This window comes from Pogona vitticeps, chromosome 2 (genome assembly GCF_051106095.1).
Source record: "Pogona vitticeps strain Pit_001003342236 chromosome 2, PviZW2.1, whole genome shotgun sequence".
Lineage (NCBI taxonomy): Eukaryota > Metazoa > Chordata > Lepidosauria > Squamata > Agamidae > Pogona > Pogona vitticeps.
The window spans coordinates 26,245,109-26,270,571 of NC_135784.1; the positions used below are offsets into that span (position 1 = coordinate 26,245,109).

General features: G+C 44.1%; 1 protein-coding gene across 2 annotated transcripts in view; it reads left to right on the forward strand.

Annotated features, from left to right (window-relative positions):
• C2 (complement C2) overlaps positions 1 to 25,463 on the forward strand; it is a 53,179-nt gene that overhangs the window by 23,743 nt on the left and 3,973 nt on the right. For both annotated transcript variants that reach the window (XM_072988838.2, XM_072988839.2), the window contains exons 6-16: positions 92 to 228; positions 3,994 to 4,132; positions 5,495 to 5,626; positions 7,676 to 7,765; positions 9,542 to 9,682; positions 11,284 to 11,381; positions 12,458 to 12,569; positions 15,934 to 16,087; positions 18,587 to 18,666; positions 23,841 to 23,932; positions 24,764 to 24,896. In XM_072988838.2, the coding sequence (XP_072844939.2) occupies positions 92 to 228; positions 3,994 to 4,132; positions 5,495 to 5,626; positions 7,676 to 7,765; positions 9,542 to 9,682; positions 11,284 to 11,381; positions 12,458 to 12,569; positions 15,934 to 16,087; positions 18,587 to 18,666; positions 23,841 to 23,932; positions 24,764 to 24,896 (1,308 nt within the window). The remainder of the gene's footprint in view (positions 1 to 91; positions 229 to 3,993; positions 4,133 to 5,494; positions 5,627 to 7,675; positions 7,766 to 9,541; positions 9,683 to 11,283; positions 11,382 to 12,457; positions 12,570 to 15,933; positions 16,088 to 18,586; positions 18,667 to 23,840; positions 23,933 to 24,763; positions 24,897 to 25,463) is intronic.

Sequence of the window (25,463 nt, forward strand, 5' to 3'; positions counted from 1 at the left end):
ATGCTGGGTCAGAGGAGAGGCCTCTCGACTCCAGCATCCATGCTTCTAGAAAGATGGCTACAAATCGTCCTTTTTCCCTTCCCTGTGCCAGCTCCAAATTTGGGACGAAGGCTCATCCTGACTAAAGACGGTTTTCTCTACCTCTACTTGCTTGTGGATGCCTCTCACAGTGTCACTGAAGCCAACTTCGACATTTTTAAAGAATGCCTGCAAATTATCATCAACAGGGTAAGAGGCTTGTTCATGGAATAGCTGCTGTCAGCTAGATTGGCTAGTGACGGAACTTAGATGACACCATTGAGGGTCACCTGCAGGCAGGGACTACACCAGAAAGCAAAGTCGCAGTGATTCAGCTTTGCTGTGGCTTGATTCACAACTTGTTTTACGCTTCTCTTTGGATCAGATGATCCCACGGAGAATGGAGACTATGAATGGTTTTGGAGGCAGTGACCACACTGGCCCCTCAATCCAGTGTGGTTTGATCTGCTCCACAGCCCCGGTTCCTTAGACCTCACCCTCTCGTTTCATGGTTTATTGCAAAGCCAGTGAGCTGTTTGAAATGCTGCAAAGCGTTAGGCAAAGGGAACCGTTTCGCACAGTTCTCCGTAACATACAAATATATGGACACATAGTAGTCTGAGGTGGTTTGCTGGAGTTGTTTCCATTTCATATTCTATTTCTATTGCATGTTGTTTATTATCGCCCTCTTTCTCTTTTTGTCTGTGCAGAGGTGATCTAGTGCTAAACTAATGTATCAATGCAGTGATAAGGTGATCTAATGCTAAATTTATTTGTTTTTTAAATTATTTAGTTAGTTATTATATTTCCATCCCATATTCTCCAATAAATAGAATAAAAATGATAACCCATCCACAACATAAATCCACAAATAATAAAAATCAGCAAAAGAACACCTAAATTTATTTGTTTGTTTGTTTAGTTATTTAGTTATTTAGTTATTACATCTCCAACCCATATGGGTGCCTAATAACAATAAGGAGATTAAAAATGTTAACCCACCCACAGCATAAATCCACAAATAATTAGGCATCCTTCAGTCTCGAAAGACTATGGTAATGTGCTCTGTATGGAGGACTTGGAACAGCGCCTAGTGTGGCTGAGAAGGCCAATTCGAGAGTGACAATCTCTTCCACACTGAAGAAAGATCCAATCTGTCCCCTGTCCGGCTCCCTGGTTTTGCTGCTTTTGTGACTTCCTCTTTGCCTCGGCCTGCTGGACAAGGGTCTCTTCAAATTGGGAGAGGCCGTGATGCACTGCCTGCCTCCAGGCTGAACGCTCAGATGTCAGGGTTTCCCATCTGTTGAGGTCCATTCCTAAGGCCTTCAGATCTCGCTTGCAGATAATAATAAATAATAAAAATAATAAAAATCAGCAAAACCACACCTAAGGCAACAACAAAACAAACTCAAAATTGAACTCAGTTGTTTACTTAAAATTTATTTATTTATTTATTTATTTATTTATTTATTTATTTATTTATTTATTTATTTATTTATTTATTTATTTATTTATTTATTTATTTATTTATTTGATTTTTTACCCCGCCCCTCTAGACCATGTCTACTCAGTGGTTTCTTCTTTAAAAATTAAAAACACTTTGGGGCAACTTGGGAGGAGGATTGTGGGGGGGGGGATGTTCCTGCTGGCTAAAACCTTCGGACTTTCGGGTAGTGTGGGCGGCATATAAGTTAAATAAATAAATAAATGATGATGATGATGCTGATGCTGATGCTGATGCTGATGCTGATGCTGATGCTGATGCTGATAATAATAATAATAATAATAATAATAATAATAATAATAATAATAATAATAATAATAATAATAATAACACCAGCTTAGTATGTCGCCAGAGTGTCTCCCACAGTCACACTCACCCCAGTCTTTTTGGAACTGATCAAAAAGGGGAAACACCATTCAAATTGGTCTATTTTAAATAAAGTAGAAGCCCCCAGTGGTGGTGGTGGTGGTTAGAACCTAAATTTGAGAAGCAAAAAAACCAAAAAAACCCACCACACCCGGCTGATTCATGTTGGCCTTTGTGTTGTGTAATCATTTAAAACAATGAATGAATTCATCTATTCTCCTTCCTCAGCAAATCCCGTATTATTTGCCAGGATACTCACAGCCATACACTGGGAATGGAAGCTATTTTTAAACTCATGTTTATTTTATGCAGTAAAGGACAGTGGTTAAAGGAAGAGGAGTTGTAAATAAGTATTATAGAATGGTGTTGTGTGTGCAGATGGACATTACTAGATTAGATGGTGTGTTGTTTAAGAACTGTCTACAGCCACTCTTTTAATTCTGCTTCCAGCTAACTGCTGAAAGAGTTATAATGCAAGAGGGGGCAGAAAGTGGATTGGGCTCTGCTGGTAGATCTCTGATACACTTGAAGTAAACCACCAAGAACCTTTAACTCCCACTTATTTAACTGGCAATAACCAAATGGCACCTCCCTCCCATATATTGTAGAATTAAATCTAATGACGTTGGAGGTAATGGAAGTGACCAGAAGCTGATTTTTATGTGGAAAAACTGAATTTTGTTTGGTTCTGGATCTCAAAACAAATTCCTAATCTTATAAATTTTTCGTTCTCAACATCTCATCTTTGAAATGAGCTTTAGTTTCTAGGTGGCTGGATAGCTTTAGGTTTAGATGTCTGGCTATAGAGCCAAACATCGGGAGTTTGATTCCCTGCTGTGCTTCCTAGGAAAAGAACCAGCCCATGTAGCCTTGGACAAGCTGCACAGACCTGGGACACCCCCAAAAAGGGAATACAGTGGTGCCTCGCTAGACAGTTACCCTGCATGACAGTTTTTTTCGCTAGACATTGACTTTTTGCAATCGCTATAGTGATTCTCAAAACAGTGATTCCTATGGGGGAATTTCGCTGGACAATGTTTGGTCCCTGCTTCGCAAACCAATTTTTGCTAGACAATGATTTTGACAGCTCTCTCCGTGCTCGCAAAACGGGTGTTTTGAAGACCTAAGCTTCGCAAAACAGCTATTTAAATAGCTGGTCGGCGGTTCGCAAAGCGGCTTTCCGATGGCCAATCTTTGCTAGACAACGACGATTCTTCCCCATTGGAACGCATTAAACAGGTTTCAGTGCATTCCAATGGGGAAATGCTTTTCGCTAGACAATGATTTCGCTAAACAGCAATTTCAGTGGAACAGATTATCATCATCCAGCGAGGCACAACTGTAGTAAACAACTTCAGAGTACTCTCTATCTGAAAAACCCCAAAAAGAGTTGCTAAAAGTTGACTCGTCGGCCCACAACTATTATTATTAGCTTCTAGGTCTCAGCGTTCTAGCTGAAAACAAAGGAGACCTTTAAAGCCTAATGTTTGCCCTCCTTTTCTATAAAGTGGTTGAATATGAGAAACCAGTCTTTCCCGAAAAACAAGATTATCAGAGCACACACAATTATTAGAATTGTGCGACAATTCAGAAAAGGCTACTTTGAGGCCCACCTGGCCTGGCCTATACTTCACATGAAGTGAAAGGACAATGCAAAACATGCCAAATGTATATTCAGTTTCCCTACCAGATGTTCAGATGTGTTGAAGTTGGTGGAGCAGTAACCTGGCGGCAAATGATTTAAAGACTACTGATTTGCTGAACATGTTCCAAAAAAAAAGTTCTTTGCCAAAACCGGCTAATGATTTTTTCTGTGAAAGACAAATAAAAAGATTACCCAACCAAGGTAATAAATATTTGCTAGTACAAAAATGCAACACTGAATATGCTTGTGGTTTCAGAAATGGCAGGAGGGTTTTAATCTTGAATCTCTTGATTCCAGAGCTTAGAGGAGTTTCTTTTTAAGCTGCATGACCATATTGATACAGCATTGTGGGATGGGTAAAAGAAAAGAAGTTGCATGATTTCAAGACAATTTTAGATCACTTTTCCTGTTTACTTTTTGCCTTTCCTGTGGTGCTTCTCTCTGCTCTTCTTCCTCTCAGATTGCCAGCTTTGATGTGCCCATCAAGTTCGCCATCATCTCTTATGCCAGCCAGCCCAAAATCATTGTTGACATCCTTGACGATATAGCTGAAGATCCAGAATTGGTCCTGGAGCAGATTAAGAAAATGCGCTACAGAGGTACTATGAGTCTTCTGAGATACCTACCCACAGCAAGTTTGAAATTCAGGGCCTAGTGAATATCGTAGTCTTTTTTTTTAATATTCTCCAAGAGGCAGGAAGGGACGTGGTGGCACTGCGGGTTAAACCACAGAAGCCTCTGTGCTGCAAGGTCAGAAGACCAGCAGTTGTAGGATCGAATCCACGCGACGGAGTGAGCCCCTGTCGCTTGTCCCAACTCCTGCCAACCTAGCAGTTTGAAATCATGTAAAAATGCGAGTAGATAAATAGGTACCACCTGGGTGGGAAGGTAACGGCGTTCTGTGTCTAGTCGCGCTGGTCACGTGACCGTGGAAACTGTCTTCGGACAAATGCTTGCTCTATGGCTTGGAAACGGGGATGAGCACCGTGCCCTAGAGTCAGACACGACTGGACTAAATGTCAAGGGGAACCTTTACCTTTAAGAGGCAGGAGGAAAGAGAGAGGTCATCATCACAGTCCTTACCTCTTTTATTTCCCTTCCTCATAGGCTTTATAGGTCATTTGGACTGTCTCTTCTCAAATAGGGCCAGCTTTCCTAATTATAAGCCGGGTGAAAGGATGGTCCAAGAAGCAAACAAGTAATTTAAGCTTGCCTAAGTACTGATGAAAAGGGACGTGGTGGTGCTGTGGGCTAAACCGCAGAAGCCTGTGCTGCAGGGTCAGAAGACCAAGCAGTGGTAAGATCGAATCCACGCGACGGAGTGAGCGCCCGTCGCTTGTCCCAGCTCCCGCCAACCTTGCGGTTCGAAAGCATGCAAATGCAGGTAGATCAATAGGGACCACCTCGGTGGGAAGGTAACAGCATTCCGTGTCTAAGTCGCACTGGCCATGTGACCACGGAAGATTGTCTTCGGACAAAACGCTGGCTCTATGGCTTGGAAACAGGGATGAGCACTGCCCCCTAGAGTCGAACACGACTGGATAAAAATTGTCAAGGGGAACCTTTACCTTTTAAGTACTGATGAAGATCAATGAAATATCCAATACAAAATTTTGTGCATGTTGACTTAGGTTGGTTGGGAGAGCGCCATTTGCTGCCTCATCATGAGTAGGAACATGTCTTGTTCTGCCCCAGACCTCAATTAATATTTCAAGTATGTGGTTGATTCTTTTCTTGTGGTAATACTGTGAATACCTCTTTCTTATGCATTCTTTCCTTTCAAGAACAATACAACTTTTCTAGGTTTTGGTAGCATAAGCTGAAGATGCTCCTGATTTCCCTCAGCAAAGAGTATGTAGAAAGTTTTTGTTCTGGCTTACCCTTGAAAGGCAGAAGCAGATTGGAGGGACCAAAAAGCATAAACAAGGAAAACTCAATAGCCATGTTGCCTCCTTTTGCAGACCATGGCAATGCTACAGGAACCAACATTCATGCTGCGCTTGATGCTGTCTACAAGATGATGATTAGCGACCGAGCATCTTTCTCAGAGCAGTGGGACAAAGTCCGTCATGCTGTCATTCTCTTCACAGACGGTGAGGAGAACTGATGAGGCAAAAAATATTGGGCAGTGGGGAGAAGTTCACGGACCAGCCAGAGATGTGAGGTCCTCTGCCTGCTCCGTTAGGCGTCTGGGACTGTTGCAAGTAATGATTATAATGCTGGCAGGGAAGACTGTGGAACCCCCTGTCCCAAAAGCCCATTACTGTGCCCCTTTAAACCAGCAAGTGAAAGGGTATGCCTTTGTCTAGAGGGGTGGGGTATAAATTCAATAAAAGTAAAAGTATGCCAAGAGAGGCTTTTAACCAGGGTAGAACTATGTCTAGATGGGCGGCATATAAATAAATAAATAAATAAATAAATAAATAAATAAATAAATAAATAAATAAATAAACAAACAAACAAACAAACAAACAAACAAACAAATAAATAAATAAATAAATAAATAAATAAATAAATAAATAAATAAATAAATAAATAAATAAATAAATAAATAAATAAATAAATAAATAAATAAATAAATAAATAAATAAATAAATAAACTTGGCACCAAGCAAAGGGGACAGGAGAACCGGAGCTTGGGGAAAATCATGGACCATATATTTGAGCTCTGCTTTGCTGGTGGGAAAAGTGGCTGCACTGAGAGAGTTGTTGTTTTTATTTATTTACATTTCTGTCCTGCCCAACGAGTAGCTAGGCTACTGCTTCGGGCAGCTCACAGAAGGTCAACACAGTCATAAACAATAATGATAAAAACAAGAAAATGAAAGTGGAGAAAAAAGGGATTCTAGAGATAGCTACAGGAACCACAAAAGTAAAAAAAGGTAAATTAATGACAGACTGTCAGCAGGAGGGATACATAAAATTACTTGATTAGGGGCAAACTATTGAAAGGCTTGGGTAAAAGAACCAAGTCGTCAGTTCCCTCCTAAAACCCAGGAGGGATGGGGCCAGTCACACCTGTGGTGGGAAGGGGGTTCCAGAGAGATGTGGCCACCACAGAGAAGGACCAGTTTCAAGTGACCAATATCCAGGCCTTACTTGGGGTGGCCATTTGGAGCTTCCCAATATGAGAGGTGTGGGTGGAACGGGTAGATGTTTTGAGAGAGAGTTGGTCAACCAGGTTAAAAGGCTCTAAATCATTAAGGGCTTTAAAAGTGAACACAACATTTTTGAGCTCTAGTGGATAGTAGTAGCCCTCCAGATGTTTCTGGTCTATAATTTCCAAGAGCTGACATCATTCTCTCTATATATACTCGAGTATAAGCCTAGTTTTTCAGTACAGTGTCAAAATTACATGCTCTCCCCTGCAGTGCGGGTGTTCTCCGGACTCCCCTGCTCATCTACAGGCACCTGCAGCCTCTATGGGTGGTCCGATGACCTGGGTTAAGTACACTGCATTTCCTCTTCCAGGACACTCCCATTCTCCTTCTTCTGCATATTCTATGTATCCACCTTCCTCTTCCCACCTTCCTCCTCCATCCTCCATCTCCCTCCATCTTGTTACGCAGCAGTAGAGCAGTGGATAAGCACAGCATCTGGTGTGAGTCCTCCCTCTGCAGGCACTGAAGTGTGTCTCGCAGCTCAAAAGGGCAGTATCTTTAAAAACATTTAACCTACTGATGCCTCAATTAAAGTAATTTTATTGGTATCTATTTTTATTTTTGAAATTTACCAGTAGCTGCTGCATTTTCCACCCTCGGCTTATACTCTAATCAATAAGTTTTCCTAGTTTTTTATGGTAAAATTGGGTGCCTTGGCTTATATTCGGGTTGGCTTATACTTGAGTGTGTGTGTGTGTGTATGTACGTACACGCACGCACGCGCACACACACACGGCATTTTGAAGCCTCCCATAACTGAACACTAATTTTAATTCTTTAATGCTGCCCAGAAAGAGGGACGTTTCTCCTACTCATTTTTAATATATATATTGATTCAGTTTGGACATGCAGGTGCCTTTATCAGTTTCCCTTAGTAGTGTGCTAGTGTGTAGCTTGGGGAAACACAACCTGGCTTTTTCCTCCACCCTCTAAATAATTTGATTTTTATTTTTATTATTATTATTATTATTTTTTTTTTAGGGAAATCCAACATGAAAGGTTCTCCCAAAATGGCGGTGAAACAAATTGAAGACTTGGTGAATGTGAGGGAAAACAGGACTGACTATTTGGGTGAGGTTCACGTAAAACTACTTTTCTTTATGGATTTTTTTTAAGAGGTCTTAGACGCTTTAAGAAATCAATTCTTCTGAGAGGAACTTGGTGCTCTTTGAGTAGGGTTGCCAGATACATGGGTACCAAAAGGAGGCCATAGAAAGACAAAAAAGAGGGCAGAGGAGGACCTATTGAATGTTTCATTTGAATCGTTCCAGATTAAACCCACATTCAATACAATTTTATTACAATAGCTGCCAATAAATGTCTCTTAGTGAACTCACCAAGAAACAGTCATGTTAAAAAATAAAAATAAATTCAATGGAGACTTTTTTATCTATTTTATTTATTTATTTATTGGACTTATATACCGCCCCATAGCGCTACAAGCACTCTCCGGGCGGTTTACAATTTTTTTAATTATACAGGCTACACATTGCCCCCCCAGTAAGCTGGGTACTCATTTTACCGACCTCGGAAGGATGGAAGGCTGAGTCAACCTTGAGCCAGCTACCTGGGATTTGAACCCCAGGTCGTGAGCACAGTTTTAGCTGCAGTACAGCATTTTAACCACTGCGCCACGAGGCCCTTCATAATACCAAATAATACCCTTTCATAATACCAAAAAAAAATTATTTAAACAGCCAATTGTACCTGAACTCACCCTGGCTCGGCTGCGGGATCCCCTGGCTGCTCGCACTCTGCACAGGCTCAGAGGCAACTTTACTAAACTGGACGCCCAAACAAGGCTCTGGTTTAGGGAAAGGGAAAGCAGTGCCGGGCAAAGACGAATGAGGCAGCCACCCCGCCCCTGAGGGTTATAAGTTCAAGGCTGGGGAGTGTGGGAGTTGGAGTCCCCGAAAGGGACTTTGAACACACACAGTCCAGGCGCTGTCAATTTGCTCGGGCGCTGCTTGCTCCTGCCTGGCTCGGCGGGCGGCGCTCCGCTCGCACTGCCTTTCTGGACTCCATGTGGCCTGGACAGGCATGGCAGATCACCGAGCAGCCCTTGCTGCAGCGGGAGGGGGCGAGGGCTGCGCTCCGGCACCAGCGGCAGGTAACAGGGGGCAGGGAAAGACAGGGGGAGGGGGTCATTCCACCTCTCCCCCTCCCATCCAAAATTATAAAATAAAATATACAAAAGCCTGACATTTTAAAGGTTTTTATCTTTGCCTGCCGGATGGAAGACATTAAGCTAAAAAGGAGGACATGTCCTCCTTTTGCCTGACATCTGGCCACCCTATCTTTGAGGCATCCTGAATCTCAAATCCAAGCAAAATATTATGGCGGGCAGCCAGGGTCAAAGCCCTGACAGTAATGTAGTGGTCGTTGAATATTTTTCTCTCCGGAAGAGGAAGTGAACTTGTTCCAGAAAGCTCCCAGTAAAATATAGCAGTTAATCTTTAAGATGCCGGAAGGCTAATGTCTTTTTTATTTTAATTCTTCTTTTGTTTTTGCTGACTAGACACCTCATGTCTCTCTGTCAGGGGTGGGAACAGATCAGTAATGTTTGGCATGTTTTTATGAAAGCTCCCAATAAGATTCTGAAGAATTCCACCTTAATTTCAGAAAAAGCAGTGGTTAAAAACAGCTGGCTGTCTCCTGCCACCTGGAATTCCCTCCCCCCCAGTTCTGTTGCTGTTGGAAAGGCAACGTATCCGAGCGATCTGTCTTTGCAGCTGGCAGTACAAAGTGGAGTTTTAAGCCTCATGAGCAGCGGGCTTTTGGAATTTCCCATTTCTTCATGTCCAGAAAACCCCAGTAACAAAAACTTCCCATCTTTGTTCGGTGCAGATATCTACGCTTTTGGTGTTGGGAACCTTGATGTGGACTGGAAGGATCTGAATGAGATAACATCTAAGAAACCAGGGGAGAAACATGCTTTTGTTCTGAAGACTACTCAGGAACTTAAAGAAGCCTTCGAAAATGTGCTAGGTGTGTATGATCCCTTACATGCCAGAAAACCCGTGACAGTGTGCAAAGAGGAAAGAGGCACAGTGTTGGACAACAATCAACGCACAGCGTTAGACAACTTTGTGTTCCATTTTCTTTTGAAGACGGTAGTGAACCAGAGCTTGCAAATAGCTCATTACAAAGGAAAAGCTATTTATACAGTGGGGTCTCTACTTAAGAACGTGCCTACTTAAGAACAATCCAACTTAAGAACAGTTCCATTTGCTAAATTTTGTTTCTACTTGAGAACAGAAATCCGAGATAAGAACAGGAAAAAAAACCCTTTCCTGCTCTTTTTTTAACCTTAGGTCATCTTAGGTTAAAAAAAAATTCTCCCCCTAGTGGTAGAGTACGTATTAACCAGCTTTGCATTAGTTCCTATGGGAACTAATGCTTCAATGTACGAACGCACCTCTACGTAACAAAAAAACAGCCAGAACGGATTAATTGGTTTTCAGTCCATTCCTATGGGAAATTTTGCTTCAACTTAAGAACGTTTCAACTTAAGAACACCATTCCAAAACGGATTAAGTTCTTAAGTAGAGGTTCCACTGTAGTTTCTATGGACGGAAAAGAGCAGATACGGATTAAATGGTTTTCAATGCCTTCCTATGGGAAATGCAGATTCAACATAAGAACTTTTCAATTTGAGAACCACCTTCCAATACGGATTAAGTTCTTAAGTAGAGACCCCACTGTATTTAATTCCTTTGTCTAATAAGAAAGATATAACCACTTTGCATTCTCATTGCAACTTAGTAAAGGATCATATCACTCCTTTTGTGGAGTAACAGTAACTTTTCAATTCCTTTTATCGTTATGGGGTCTGGAGGAGGAATATTGTATGTTTCAGCTGTTACGTGGGTGTCAGCACTGACAAAGGTAGACAGGAAACGGAGTACGTTTTATTCCTCCATATAGTAGTTTGTAGCATTCAGATTTTATTTAAAAAACTAATGGTAACTATTTCAGTTCCTTTTTAAAAACAGGAAGTAGTTTTCTTAAAATTGCAACTACTGTATATAGGAATCAACTGTTTTGGGAGCCTTGGAAGTATAATGTGCCACCCAGAGTAGACCTTTGGTCTAGATAGGCAGGGTAGAAATCTAATTAAATAAATAAATAATGGTAGCTCATTACTCTTAAAATAACTTTCCAGGCTCTTCCCAATGCTATTTGCCTGGACTTCACCGCTTCTGTTGAAGAACACATGTGCACCTCTCACCTTCCATATTGATAAATCACATTGTCTTCTCAGAGAAGAGAAACGTTACCTCTCAATTCAGAGCTGGCTAACTTCCCAGTTCATGAGTTGCTCCATTCAGGCCTGATACCAGCATGTTTCAACTTCATGTGATTGCCTCAAGGTCCAGATGAATGAATGAATGAATGAATGAATGAATTGAATTGAATTGAATTGAATTGAATTGAATTGAATTGAATGAATGGGGTGTTCCTCCAGGCAACTGTGGATGGGATTTTGTGACCATGAGGCACATGTGTGGGTGACTCATAAGAACAAAGGGTGATGGATGGATGGCATGACAGTGAAGTAATCTTTCCCCCTCTTCCAATGCCTTTAGATCCCAGGGATCTGGACGATATATGTGGCTTAGCAAATTACTCTGACAGTGCCCGGAGGGATCAGAAGAATCCATGGCATGTATTGCTGCAAGATAACGTGAGTAGGGGGCTTGCTCTGTGCCACTCCCTGCAGTGGCATTATGATAGGTTTTATTACTCCTTTCCAGAGGTCTAGAGCAGGCTTGTCCAACCCGCGGCCCAAGGACCGCATGCGGCCCAGGTCAGCTCGTAATGCGGCCCAGGGAGAGAGGGAAGGAAGGAGTGGGAGGGGAGGGGACGGGGGGCTGCGTGACTGCATTGCGCCATCCCCATAAATAGGTAGAACCCCTCCCGGCCCCATAAAGCCACCGGAGTCAAAGCTGGCAGCCTCTGCTGTCTGAGATCGCAGCTGCCGGTAAGTGCACTTGGAGCGGGGCTGCAGAGGACGGCTAGGGCTGCCCCCCATGCGGCCCAAACCAAATTTTCATCTTCTAATGTGGCCCAGGGAAGGTGAAAGGTTGGACACCCCTGGTCTAGAGTATCCCTTGGTGCCTCTAGGTCAGTGGTTCCCAACCTCGGGCCACCCAGATGTTCTTGGACTGCAACTCCCAGAAGCTTTCACCACTAGTGGTGCTTGCCAGGGTCTCTGGGAGTTGCAGTCCAAGAACATCTGGGTGGCCCCAAAGTTGGGAACCACGGATCTGATGGTTCCCAACTGTAAACTATAAGCCTGTTTATCCCTAATTATTGGGCATGCTGTCTGGGACTGATGGGAACTGTAGTCTAAAATCTTTAGAGCAGTGGTTCCCAACCTTTGGTTCCCCAATGTTCTTGGACTACAACTCCCAGGAACCCTGGCCAGCACAGCTGGTGTTGGTGAAGGCTTCTGGGAGTTGCAGTCCAGGAACACCTGGGTGACCCATGGTTGGGGAACCACCGCTCTATACGTTTGCTGGGGAAATGTCTGCATGGCTTCCAGTCCTCCTACCCAGTTGGCACTGGCAACTTGCCTCCTCCATTTTGGGTTCCAGCCTGTGCCTTTTAACTTCACCTGGTCCGCAGACCTCAAGATCCTTCCCAAACTAGAACTGGGTTCCCAGGGTGTGAGAAAGGTTCCCCTCCCCCACCTTGGCCTAGAATATAATCCCGGGATGTTAGCCTTGTATTGAATAAACGTCCTCATTCTCACAATAGCATCAAGCAGAACCACCTTGCCGGGGGGCCTTGATTTCAAAGACATGGGTCTTGACATCCGCTCACTGCTTCAACACGATAAACAACATTTCCAGCTGGACCGTTATCCTGGGTAAGAGACAAAGGAGAAAGTAGACGTTCTTTAAGCGGGTCTCGATTCTAGTGGAATCATATGGAAGTAAGGATGCTTCCATAGTAAAGCCCTTTAGCACTAGGAGTGGCACTTAGGATATAGCGCTATAGTCTTGATTTGCATATGGCGCCATTGGTGTAAATATGGCTGTATTAGAATCCGAAAGGACAGGTTTCTGTATTTATTTGGTTTATAATCCTTCCTTTCTACCACAAATCCTGTTTTACTTCTATGAATGATATCCCTGCCTGAAGGGTTTTCCAGCCTAGAATTCAACAGAGAATAGCAGGGAAGTGGAGGGAGGGGTGAATAGGGTTGGTGGTTGTTGTTACGTGCCGTCAACTTGTCCCCAACTTATGGTGACCTCATGAATGAGCCAAAAGGTCCTCTCCTCAGGCCTGTGTTTTCCTTTAGGGAGTCAGTCCATCTTGTATTTAGTTTTCCTCTTTTCCTGCTGCCTTCCCGGTGAATGGGGGCGGAATGGATTAGATCCTTTTCCCTAGTCCCAACTAGAGATTGGACCTTTGGGTTAACCTGATTGGAAAACCTCACAAAAGAGGCTCACTCGGTTTTCAGAATCTTGTAGCTTCCTGGCTAAGAGCCTCTGAAACCGTAAGATCTGGGATTCTGAAAGAGAGGCTGGCGAAACTTACAGATTTCTTATGAATTTCCTCTTTCTGATTGCCTCCATTTGATCCCTATGCCCTGTTCCCCCCCCCCAAATAAGACCTAACCTGAAAATAAGCCCTAGTAGGATTTTTCAGGATGCTCGTAATCTAAGCCCTACCCCAAAATAAGTCCCAGTTGAGTGAAACTCCACCCTCCACCCTTGTGCAGCAACTAGAAGATGATAGGACTGTTTTTGAATGAATGTAGATGGTTGTACATGAAAAAAATTAAAATTCCCCTGAAAATAAGCCCTAATGCATTTTTGGAGCAAAAATTAATAAAAGACTCTGTCTTATTTTCGGGGGAACATGGTAGGAGGACTCTCTCCTCTGTCATTTCCTCCCTGGTGCCAGCCTTCTTCCTCCCCGCTCCGCCTGTTCTTTCTCCTAGTCTTTCCCCCACCCCTTGTCTTTTTAGTTCTAGAGATCCAAAAGGGAAAACCAAAATAAAATCATCTCAAAAGATTCAGGTGTTTTCGGGTTTACCGAAAGGCCTGGCACCCAAAGATACCGAAACAAAAGAGGGGCTCCTTACAAAAGACCTCCCCCCCCAAATGAAAACAAACCGAATGGCTTCCTCTTGCATGTCTCCACTTACAAGTTGAACAGATCCATTGCATTGGAAGCCAACGGGAAGCCGAGACGTGGACAAGTCCAGTCGATTCAAAGGGTCTGCTTCAGATCTTTCGAATCTACTTTGTTGTTTTTGTTCACCATTTTTTAATATAAGATATTTTTTAAAAAATCCTTTTTAGTTCTTTCTATACTCACTGTTTTTAGCTTTTCATATTGTCTTTTAATGATCTAAGCTGCCTTGGGTCCTTTTTAAGGAGGAAGACAGGGCAAAAATGTTTTAACTAAATAAATAAATACTTGAGTCAACACTGGCTGTCGAGTTAGTCCAGTACTCGTTTGTTTATGTTACGAAAATTTGAGGCTTAACTACAGTCTCAGCCTGCAATTCTAGTAGGGATTAAGTACAATTAAACTCAATGGGATTTAAGACGCATAGAGAGATGCCTTGGATTGTGCTGTCAAGTTGCGGTAGGGCACAGCGACAAGGGGCCAAGGCCCTCGTGACTTTTCCTCACAGCCAAGAGGTTTTCATATTTTCGCATAGCCTCATCTCCAAAGCCCGTCTGCACTAGGTATTAAAAGTGTTCTTCCTGGAAGGCCCAACTTGTTTTACCGTTTCCTCTTCTGGGAGACAGGAACTGGGTTCGTGAGGTAATTGCCCCTTAAAGTTGGGTGGATTGTGGTGGACTGGGATAGGGGGAGCACCTCCTCTGAATATTTTACCTGACTGTTCCTTGGCCCCACTCCTGAGCTGTCCTAACTGACCTCAGTGAGTTCCCTTCTTCTGCCCCAAAGGGTGTGTGTGTGTATTGATTCCTTTCTTTAGTCTTCAGTCAGCACACCGTGCTTTTTTAAAAACGAGACAAGGAAGCCAGTAACTCAAAACTCCTCCCTCCTACAAGGAAGAGACTACAGACAGCAGACACAGGGCGGCTTTGTTGTCGTCTCTGGGTTCCTAAGGCATGCCTTGAATGTGTGCCGTGCCTTTTCTTCCTAGAGTATACCTTGGTATGTCCTTTCAGCTCAAGACCTGAAATGGAATCAGCCTGGGAAAAATCCCATTCAGTTCTCATGCTAGCAGGCGGGGGTGGGGGTGGCTTGTGAGTGTTGTATACTCAACGGAGTATCCGTCTGCAACCTAGATCTTTGGGGAGCAAAGCAAGACAAAGCAGCATGGGTAGAAATAGATTACAATCAAAGATTTTTTCGGTGCAGGACTTCTGAGAGTATTAGAGGGTCAGGGCAGGGAATCTAGTTGAGTATGTTATGCCACTTGTGTTGTTCTTTCATTTTCAGCAGGACACAGAGATGGGCACGAACCACTGAACCAATTCATGGCAGTTTATTTAGCGGCCAAACGGGTGTTTGGTGCCTCAAAGCCTCCTCCAATGGGCACCCATTTGTAGGCAGCACCCCGGCTTCCCTGCCCGTCTCCTCCAGGCGCTGCCTCTGAGTGGGTGCCTTCCAGAGGAGGTAGTGGTGGTCTAGAAGTGTTGAATATCTGTTTGGCTACTAAACAAACTAGTCCATCTCTAAGCAGGAGTCCTCCTCTCCAGAACTTTGTTTGGTCACCAGAAGCCTGCTTGCAAAGGATCATAGACTCATAGAATAATGGAGTTGAAAGGGGTCTTTCAGGCCATCAAATCCAATATGAGCACATCATCGTTATTATCATCATAGAATTGCAGAGCTGGAAGGGACCCTATGGATCATCAAATCCAGTCGCTATCAAGGAGGCACAGTGGGGAATCGAACTCCCAACCTCTGGCTCTTGAGGGCAGATGCCTAAACCACTGAGCTATACAGTAGCACTGCTGGATAGCTTAGTAGTTTAGGTATTTGGTTGCTGAGCTGGAGTTTGGGAGTTCATTTCCTCACTATGCCTCCTTGACAGGGGCTGGACTTGATTATCTGTAGGGTCTTTTTCCAGTTCTTCTGTTACTGCTGACTAGATAGCTCAACAGTTTAGGCACAGAAGTTGGGAGTTCAGTTCCCCTCCTTGCCAGGGGCTGGATTCAGTGATCCAGCTCGGCAATTTTAAGATAAGATAAGGAAACTGGATTTCAAGGATGTTCGTTTGAACCATCTTTTCCCCTTAGGAGGAGGAGAGAGCAGGGTGCCAATAAAGAGGCGGATCGACCATGAATTGTACAACGTTCGAGCGAAGGTGGGCCAGGGCATCAAAGAATTCTACGATTATGACATTTCCCTGCTTGAACTGAAAAGTCCCGTGCAGTTTGGTGGAAGAATCAGGTAACGTGTCTGTACAAACAGGGCCAGACAAACCAAGAAACAACCTAGGGGAGAATCTGCAGTGCTGGGAACGACGAAATGTTGTGTCTTTTCTATATACCGTATTTGTCCATGTATAAAATGACACTTTCCCCTAAAATAATTAGAGGAACAATTGAGGGTCGTTTTATACATGGAAGTAATGGGGAAGGGATCAAAGCACTTTGATCCCTGCTTTCCCACTCCACGTTTTGCAACGAAACTGGAGGGGGAAAGCAGCTTTTTGCAAAGAAAGTGGAGGGGGAAAGCACATTCCTCACAAGAAAGTGGAGGTGGAAAGCAGGAATCAAAGCACTTTGATCCCTGCCTTCCCCTTCCACTTTCTTGCAATGAAAGTCATTTTGGGTTAGAAAAGTAGGGGGCGTCTTATACATGGAAAATACGATATTGTGTATAGAATGCACACTACTTTCTAGCTGGCTATGAAGAATCTGCACAATACCTGGCAGGCAAGTCACTCAGATCCACTCTTGGATGCTGTAGTTGACACAGGCGCTGTGTGAATGTAACGATGGCCCCTGCTTGCCCTGTGTTGATGGATGAGTTTCAGCTCTTGCACCCTGAAGGTGTGGGTAGGACTACTGGAGTGACGAAGGTGACCCCAGGTCTGTTGGACCCTTGTTGGATCCTTGCTCTTCTCGGCTTATAAAAGTTGCGGCCATTAAAGTGTTGGGAGGTGTCAGGCCCTTGTACAGAGTAATTGACAGAATCCAGCTGGTGGACTGGCATCGGCCTTCTACCTGCTCTCGCTCTACAAACTGCAGGCTTTCTCTGCATTCAATGAGTTTCAAACGGGACAGTCGGGGAGTTCATGCAGTCCTTTTTTGTATTTTAAACAAAATGCTAACCTTGGGCAAGTGCAAATTAAGTGTTCTTGTTTTTAGTGCTGGCAAGGGTCTCTGGAAGAAGAGTTCAGTTTAACACATTTCATCTGATCCTATGCAGGAAGGTGGCTTTCAAAGTAAATCTAGGTATAATATGTCCGATTGCTTATCCAGTACAGTTAAACCCACGGAGCACTGGGATCAATGCTAGCGCAAGTCTATCCATGAATTGAGTTCTGGGAAATCTGATAAATCTTAGAGAGCTGCAGAACTGGAAGGGACCCTATGGATCATCAGCTCCAGCACTCCCAACCTCTGCCTCTGCAGCTAGAGATCTAAACCACCGAGCTATCCATCAGTCCTTGGATCTGCTCTGAGGAAATTCTGGGTTCTTCTGTCATCTGAGACTGACTAACTGGAAGTGAAGCTTGCAAGAATGAAGTGGGTCTCTATTTAGAGAACTTCCTTAGAGATCAGATTGGTTCCTTATTATGTTTTACAGCAGGAAAGGACAACATTATTGGTTTGTTAGGTGTGTCACGGCGAAAAATATTTTTACGCCGCTTTTTTTCTGTCTCTCACAATCTAATTTTATTCTGCTGAATGTTTTTATTTCTGTTTATTGGGTCTTTGTTAATCATGTAGAATTTATATTTCATTTTTATGGTTGTTTTATTGTGTATTTCTGTCGGTGCCTGATAAGAAGAACAAGGCATCCTGAGGCGTTTCTACTTAGAACAATCCATCCTTCCCCCTTAAGAGCTGTCCTGCACCTTTCTGGCTCAGTGGTAGGGCATGCATTTTTTTGGCGTGCCCATTGCTTAATCTGTTTAGCTGGGAGACAGGGGGGACAGTCTCTAACAGCCTCAGTGTCCAATTACCACCGTGGCTGCAGATTCAGAGAGAGAAGTGAGAGAAAAAATGTGAAGTAACGAGGGAAGCAGGGGGCGGTAAGTGAGAAAACAAAACACCACTGACAGAGAGAGAGAGAGAGAGAGAGAGAGAGAGAGAGAGAGAGAAAGGAGTGATGTAAAAATTTTCACTTCCCCTGATCCTCCCCAGAGGATCAGGGGAAGTGCTGAACTGACAGCGGATTGGGCTACAAGAGGTCATTTGCTGTTCAGACAGGAGGAGGCCAAATGACACATCGCTCCTCCACCTGACCTCAATAGACCCCTTGTAGCCCAATCCACCCCATACCCTAAATGAACAGTCTGGATAGGCTCACTATTAATTAACCTTTATGGTGCCACAAGAGACTTTTTTTTCTGCAACAGAAAGAAATGTCATATATTGAATAAAGTAATAAAATTATAACGGCAATACAGCCTAGTATCTGAAACCAAATAAAGTGCAGTAAGGACTGAATTCCCGTTCCTGCTTTGTTCACATATAAAGTCAGGTAAAGGGGCCATATTTGAACAGATAGGGGAGGAATGTTGAGCCCTCCCTGATCCCGTAAGTTTCCTCTCTGAGATTCCTTGCTTCAGGCGTTTTTCTTCCTTCCTGACTCTGATACCTGAGCTAGGAAAGAAGAAAAATAATGGGAACAACAGGGAGAAATCTCAGTTCCTTGGTCGCTGTCATTGCTGGTGGGTCCCTTCCTGCCAATCACAAGCCTCTTTCTCCTTTGCAGGCCCATCTGCCTTCCTTGTACTGAAGGAGCCAATCGGGCCCTGAAGAGGAAATCGGGGGCCACCACCTGCAAGGATCACGGTGAGCGCACGGGGGCCTCCCAACAGCTCTTGGAGCAAGCCGCGGCGTTCAAGATGGTGCAGAGCCTAGAAGAATCCCCCCCTCTCTCTCTTTTTCCAAATCCCACCGTGAGCCTTGCCTGTGACCATGCTGGCTGGGGAATTCTGGGAGTTGTAGTCCCCGAAAGTGACTCTTTCGCGCTCCCTTCTCGCTGGGCCCAGCTCTCGTTCCCTCATGCGTTTGAATGAGGTGGACCTCAGGTGGCTAAGTACTGAAGTGGTAGGATGTACTCTGTCCTTTCAGAGGCATGGAGGCACCGTTTTTAAGGCTCCCACCTGTTCAGAAACAAAATGGTGCCCTCAGAAGCGAGTCACACAGCAAGATATTGGCATGGGATACCCTGCCTCCTTCTCTTACGCACCAAACTGTTTTCACGTGCTGGAAATTTGCTCATGCTCAAGCACTTCTGTTGCTTCACTCGGCTCTATGTGGTGCAAGCCCTGGAGATACTTCCCAAAGGGAAGCAGGATCTTTTTGAGGCACAGTGGTAGGGATTTGGGGGTCCCCTTTACATCTTGACTTTCACTGAAATAATGAACCAAGGGAGATGAAGTAAGATATTTAAGCGGCGCTCATAAATATTACTTGTATCTTGCTAACTAGGGGATTCTGGAAGTTGTAGTCCAAAAGGTAAGGCTTGTCATTCCATAGCCGTGTGCCTATTCCTGCAGGTGTGTCATGCTGATGCAAAATCAGGAGGGGGCGTATTGGATGATGATGACTTTTCTATTCTGTGCAGCTGTTAGAGGGCTAGTGGCCAGGAATGATGGGAGTTGTGGTTGAAAAACATGTGGAGGAGCACAGGTTGGAAATGGTGGTATGGACCGAAACACAAGTGGAGTCCTGGTGCTTTCCTCTAAATCTTCCTGCCCTCTCGAGATAGTGAGGAACAAATGAGGATTGGAGTGGAATCAGAGGGTATGAACTGTGTTCGTGCCATTTAGTAGATTCTCACTTACGGTGACACTTTTCAGGGTTTCCTACGTAGAGCATACGGCACAGTGGAGGACTGAACTCCCAACCTCTGGCTCTGCAGCCAGATCCCTAACGCCACTGAGCTATCCAGCCAGTTGAATGAGTGACCTCCTGTCCTTAACAGCCCCGCTCAGCTCTTTTAAACTCAAGACTGTGGAATGCGGGGTCTATCCATTGAATCTTTGATCTTCCTCTTTTCCTGCTGCCTTCGACTTTTTCCAGCATTATTGTCTTTTCTAGCGAGCCTGGTCTTGTCATGTTGTGCCAAAAGTGCAATTGCTTTAGGGTGGTCCCTTTTGCTATAGAAAGAGTTCCAGCTTGATTGAGCATCGTATGAGGTTACTACTGGAGCCAAAAAAACAACCCAGTGGAGTACAGGCTTCCCGTTGCCACTGCAATTGCCATAAAAACTTTCAGAAGCTACCCAAACTTTCTATGGGACAAGAGCATACTAGGGTGTGGGTATGCTCCAGTCTACCAATCCGGACGGCAGAATTTCTCCAACACTTTCCGTAGTCATGCAGTTTTGAGGGAGGCTGCAGTGGTGCTGCTGTTTCCAGCTGTGCTGCTCCAGGAGTTGCAGCAAAAGGGCCGTTGGATTGTGCTGAGCCCCGAAAATGTACCTTGGGGAGCCCATGGACTGCATACTGTCTAGACCTGTTGGAAATGGATTTGTCTGTGCGAGACACAAGAGAGCCTTTGGGATGCAGATTGCACACCCTCCCACCAAACGGAGGAGGCAGCACCCCTCTGAGATAAATATAGCCACCCTTCCAAGCCAACTGCCCAGCCCTATTTCACTAGAATGCTATATATACTGGGTGAGTAAGAGTCCTATGCAGAGAACATGCAAGAAAACTGGAAACAAACCCAAGCTGTTCTTTCTTGAGAAATAATTTATCTCCTTGCTTCCTCCTCTCATTCCCTCCAGGCATGCTTCCAGTCAGGCCACCCGCGGAAAGTACTACAGGGCTTTCTCCATTTGTAGGAGTGTTTGAATCTGGGGTTTTGTTTTTTGTTCATTGGCTCTCGTGTTTTTCGAAATACGGTGTTGGAAGAGAGCTTTGCGGGGAGAAAGGCAAATTACAAGAGTTTACAGGCTTGGGTTTACAAGAGCTGAGTAGGGCAGTTGAGAGATAGAGAGAGAGAAAGAAAGAGAGATGTGCATGCACACACACACACACACACACACACGATTTACAGGGTGAGACAAGAAGAAGTCATTCAGAAAGTAGGGTTCTCTCCTACACCGAAAGCCTGCTTGACCAAGCCAATAACTGGTCATGATTCAAAATACAGTGACAGCTTGTTCCACAAGCTAAACTGAAGCCTGGAAGAATTAGTTTTCTTGGACTCTGGTTTACAGAATCTCCAGACCAAGTACGGGCACCTGTTGTGTTACCTAGGGCAATCTGGGAATTGTAGTCCAGAAAAGTAACTTTTCCAAGGCGTGGGGATTCCTCTGGATATGGAATAGAACTGTTTCCCATGTGCCTCAGCAGTTATTTCATTTCTTGCTCATTGATTTAGTGAGCAGGGCTGAAAGAACCAAGGCCATTTTCCAGCAAAGTGGGAAATATAGGGAACGCAGTAAAACATGGTGGCAAAGCAGACCAAGCCTCTTCCTATTACAGGTGAAGTGACAGGATTTTTGAATGTCACACAGTGTTAGCATTTCCCTCCAAAAGAGAAAACTAGGGCATCCTAGTTAAGTTTACAAGTCCAGTATTTTGCTCATACTTTTTATTTGCAAGGATGTTTTGTGGAGAAACAAGGCATAAGTAGACATCCTTCAGTCTTGAGAGACTATGGCAACGTGCTCTGTATGGAGGACTTGGAACAGCACCTAGTGTGGCTGAGAAGCCCATTCGAGAGTGACCGTCCCTTCCACACTGAAGACAAATCCAGTCTGTCCCCTGTCCGGCTCCCTGATTTTGCTGGTTTTGGGACTGCCTTTTTGCCTTGGCCTGCTGGACAAGGGTCTCTTCAAAACGGGAGAGGCCATACTGCACCACCTGCCTCTAGGCTCAACGCTTAGATGTCAAAGTTTCCCACCTGTTAAGGTCCATTCCTAAGGCCTTCAGATCCTGCTTGCAGATGTCCGTGTATCGCAGCTGTGGTCTCCCTCTGGGGCAATTTCCCTGCACTAATTCTCCATACAAGAGATCCTTTGGAATCCGACCATCAGCTATTCTCACGACATGTCCAAGCCAATGTAGACGTCGCTGTTTCAGTAAATGTATGCATGCTAAAATTTCCAGCTCGTTCTAGGACTATTCTATTTGGAACTTTGTCCTGCCAGGTGATACCAAAAATGCATCAGGGACAACGCATATGGAACGTGTTCAGCTTCCTCTCCTGCCGTGCACAAAGAGTCCCGGACTCCCTGCAGTACAGGAGTGTGCTTAGGACACAGGCTCTATAGACTTGGATCTTGGTATATGCCGTCAGCTACTTATTAAGCCATACAAAGCATAATACATAGAACATACAACCAGCCTGTAGTCTCGTCTATTCTGTTACCTCCTGTCAAATTGCTTACAACTTATGGCAACTCCAGAAATTAGTGGCTTTCAATAGGTCCTGTCATTAGCCCTGCTCAGATCTTGCAAACTAAAGGCCATGACTTCCTTTATTGAGTTAATCCATCTTATATTCAGTCTTCCTCTTTTCCTGCTGCATTCCACTTTTCCCAGCATGATCGTCTTTTCCAGAGAATCCTGCCTTCTCATCATGTGCCCAGAGTAGGACAACTTCAGTTTCAACATTTTTTTTCTTTTTTTGCAAGAATCTGCCACTTCAGATTAGAAAAGTTAGCCCAGTACAAAGTTTGAGAACTGTGGTGCATTATCTTTCTTTGAATTCTGCAAGTTCAGGCTTTTGATTCTAGTCATGCAATGACTACCCAGCTCAACAATGGTTCTTAGCCTTTGCCTTCCAGGTGTTTTTGACATGACCTCCTAGAATCCCATGATCAGGGATTCTGAAAATTTTAGGTTCAAATCTGGAGCGCTAGTAGCTGAGCATCAGCACTCTGGCTGTCCATCCTCCACCAAGGAAAGCAATTTTAGGTCTCTGGCCCCTCCCTTAATTAACTAAGGGTGCGGTCAGATGGGGTTTTCGAACCCATTTTTGGGAGTACTGACAGTACTGTCTGGTTCACTGTATTTGCTGGCGACCAGGCAGTGTACTACAAATCACAAACCCACTCAGTCCTGTGGTATCCTCTGTCCACCAGACCTTTTGGGTCAATCAGCAGAACTGTGCTTTTCTTTTTTTGAGCTGGTGTGATCAGGGTGAGAGGGAAGAGTCGCCTTAAAGAGTCTCTTTGAAGATCTTGGTTGGATAGCTCAGTGAGTTAAATACAGTGGTGCCTCGCTTAATAGGCACCCCATTTAACAAAGAAATCGCATAGCGATTAACTTGCGATCGCTTTGCAATGTTCCCTATGGGGAAAAATCGCTTTGCGATGATCGGTACCCTGTTTCGCTTACCGATCATCACAAAGCGATGATTTTTTAACAGCTGATCGGCGGTTCCAAAATGGCCACTGGGTAAAAAAAATGGCCACCTACTGTTTTCTGGGACGAATTCCTTGCATACAGGGCAGCGAAAATGGCCGCCGTATGGAGGATTTTCGCTTAAAGGTGAGTCTGAAGCCCATAGGAACGCATCGAAGGGGTTTCGATGCATTCCTATGGGCTTTTTAATATCACATAGCGACGAAATCGCTTTGCAGTGATTTTTGCTGCACTGATTATCGTCGCTATGCGAGGCATCACTTATCTGGCTGCAAGAGCCATACGTTAAGAGTTTGATTCCTCATTGGGCCTCCAAGGAGAAGAGCCAGCCTGTGTAGCCTCGGGCAAGTTGCACAATCCCAAGGCACCCCTATGAGAAGGGAAGGGTAAACCACTTCTGATTACTCTCCACCTGGACAACCCTGAAAAGGTTCGCCATATGTCAGAATGGACTTGACAGCACATGATTATTCTTATTTAGGATCATACTCTTCAGGTAAGTCTTCCTAGCATGATCCACGGCCATCTCTATGTCCTTGTCTGATCATACTCTTAAGTTTCTGGTGCCAACTCTTGTCCAAGAGAGCTCAGAAGTTCTTCTGCTGAGTCTCATGGTCACTTCCCCCTCCTGCCTTGTAGAGCTGGAGCTGCTGAGTTTTGAGAAGGTGCCTGCTCAGTTCATATCCCTGGACTACAAGAGAATGAATGTGGAAATCAAGACAAAGACAAGCGTAAGTTATATTCTGCTCCTAGGATTCTGGGTAACAGTAATTTGATAGAAAACGTCTTGAGAGAATTTGCCTTGGAGGGTATTTCTGGGTATTTCCTCCAGAGCCACAAATGACAACCCTCTTCCACACTGACGAATGAACTGGTGGTTCAAATGTAGTAGCCAGGATCCGCTGGCATACCAATAAGGTCTGAATAATTTGCTGCGGCTAATTGCAGCTAATTGTCTAGGTTGCCTGGGCACATAATGGTGACATGGCTGGTTGTGCCGCTGATTGCACAACCAAGATATGTCCTGGCACCTCTTCTATTAGCTGCAGCAAGATGTGCAGAACTTACACAAATGCTAGTAGGATTCCAGCCAGCTATAATAATAATATTATTATAACTAGTTTACACTGCTTCCTTCCTTCCACCAAAATCCAAACAAAATCTAGTGAACAGAGTAGCTTTCTTTTGTTGTTGAGTTTTGTGTGGTTGCACAACAAAGTGCAGGGCAGTTTTATATATATTCTAATTCTTATAATTCTAATCAGTCAGACAATACTAAAAACTTTGTACTCAAAAACCAGTATAAAGATATGGGACCATTACTGGTTTCTTTTATTAAGGAAACAAATTAATGATGCTTCCATGTGATTTTCCTCTGGATTCATTCACCTGGTCTGTCTTAAACACATTACCTCCTGTCCTTAGGGGAGAAAAACAGTTTATGGTCCCTGGGCCCATGCTGACTGATTTCACTTTGCTAATTTTCCAAAATGACGTCTGTGCTAAAATGGCCATTTTAGCAATTCTACCATCAAAATCCATTCACATTTTGATCCTCATAGCGTCCCTTGTGTATTTCTGGAGCTAAACAAGAAGATATGCTATATTCCCAAGTGTCTGATGTCTCCGAAGTGGTAACAGACAGATTCCTGTGCAGCGGGCAAGATAGCGCTGTGGAAGCTGCCACTTGCAAAGGTAATTTTGGCTCTTGATTAATCAAGGAGAGTGTTGGTGGTAGGTAGGGAAGTGGCTCTTAATCTTGAAGAAGTGCTTTTGTACAAATTAAGCTGGAAAGGTGTGACCAAAGGTATGTGCTCCCATCACAACTGTGTGAATTCTCTTGTTTTTCTTACTTCCTTTGATAAATGTCTGGTTAGAGCCTTGAGAATTTAATACACCAAAGGCATCTGAAGAGAGCGTATGTTTTTCTAGAGCTTGAAAAAAGTTACTTTTGCAGACTACAACTCCAGATGGACCGGTGACATATTGGCTAGCCAACAAAGTGACTTACCCAAACACTGTGCATTTCACAGGTGCCTCATGAAAGCAAGATGAAACAATATCCGTATTATGGTTATTGCATGTACAGCAGATTCTTGATAGGCTGTCAAGTGATATGACTTTTCTGCTCTTTTGCGACCATGTTGATGGCCAAACAGAGCCTGAAATCCAGCAGCACAACTTATACTGCTTAAGGCTGGTGACATCATCAACGTCCTAACTGTTAGAGCAGTACAACAATGGAACCAATTACCTCGGCAG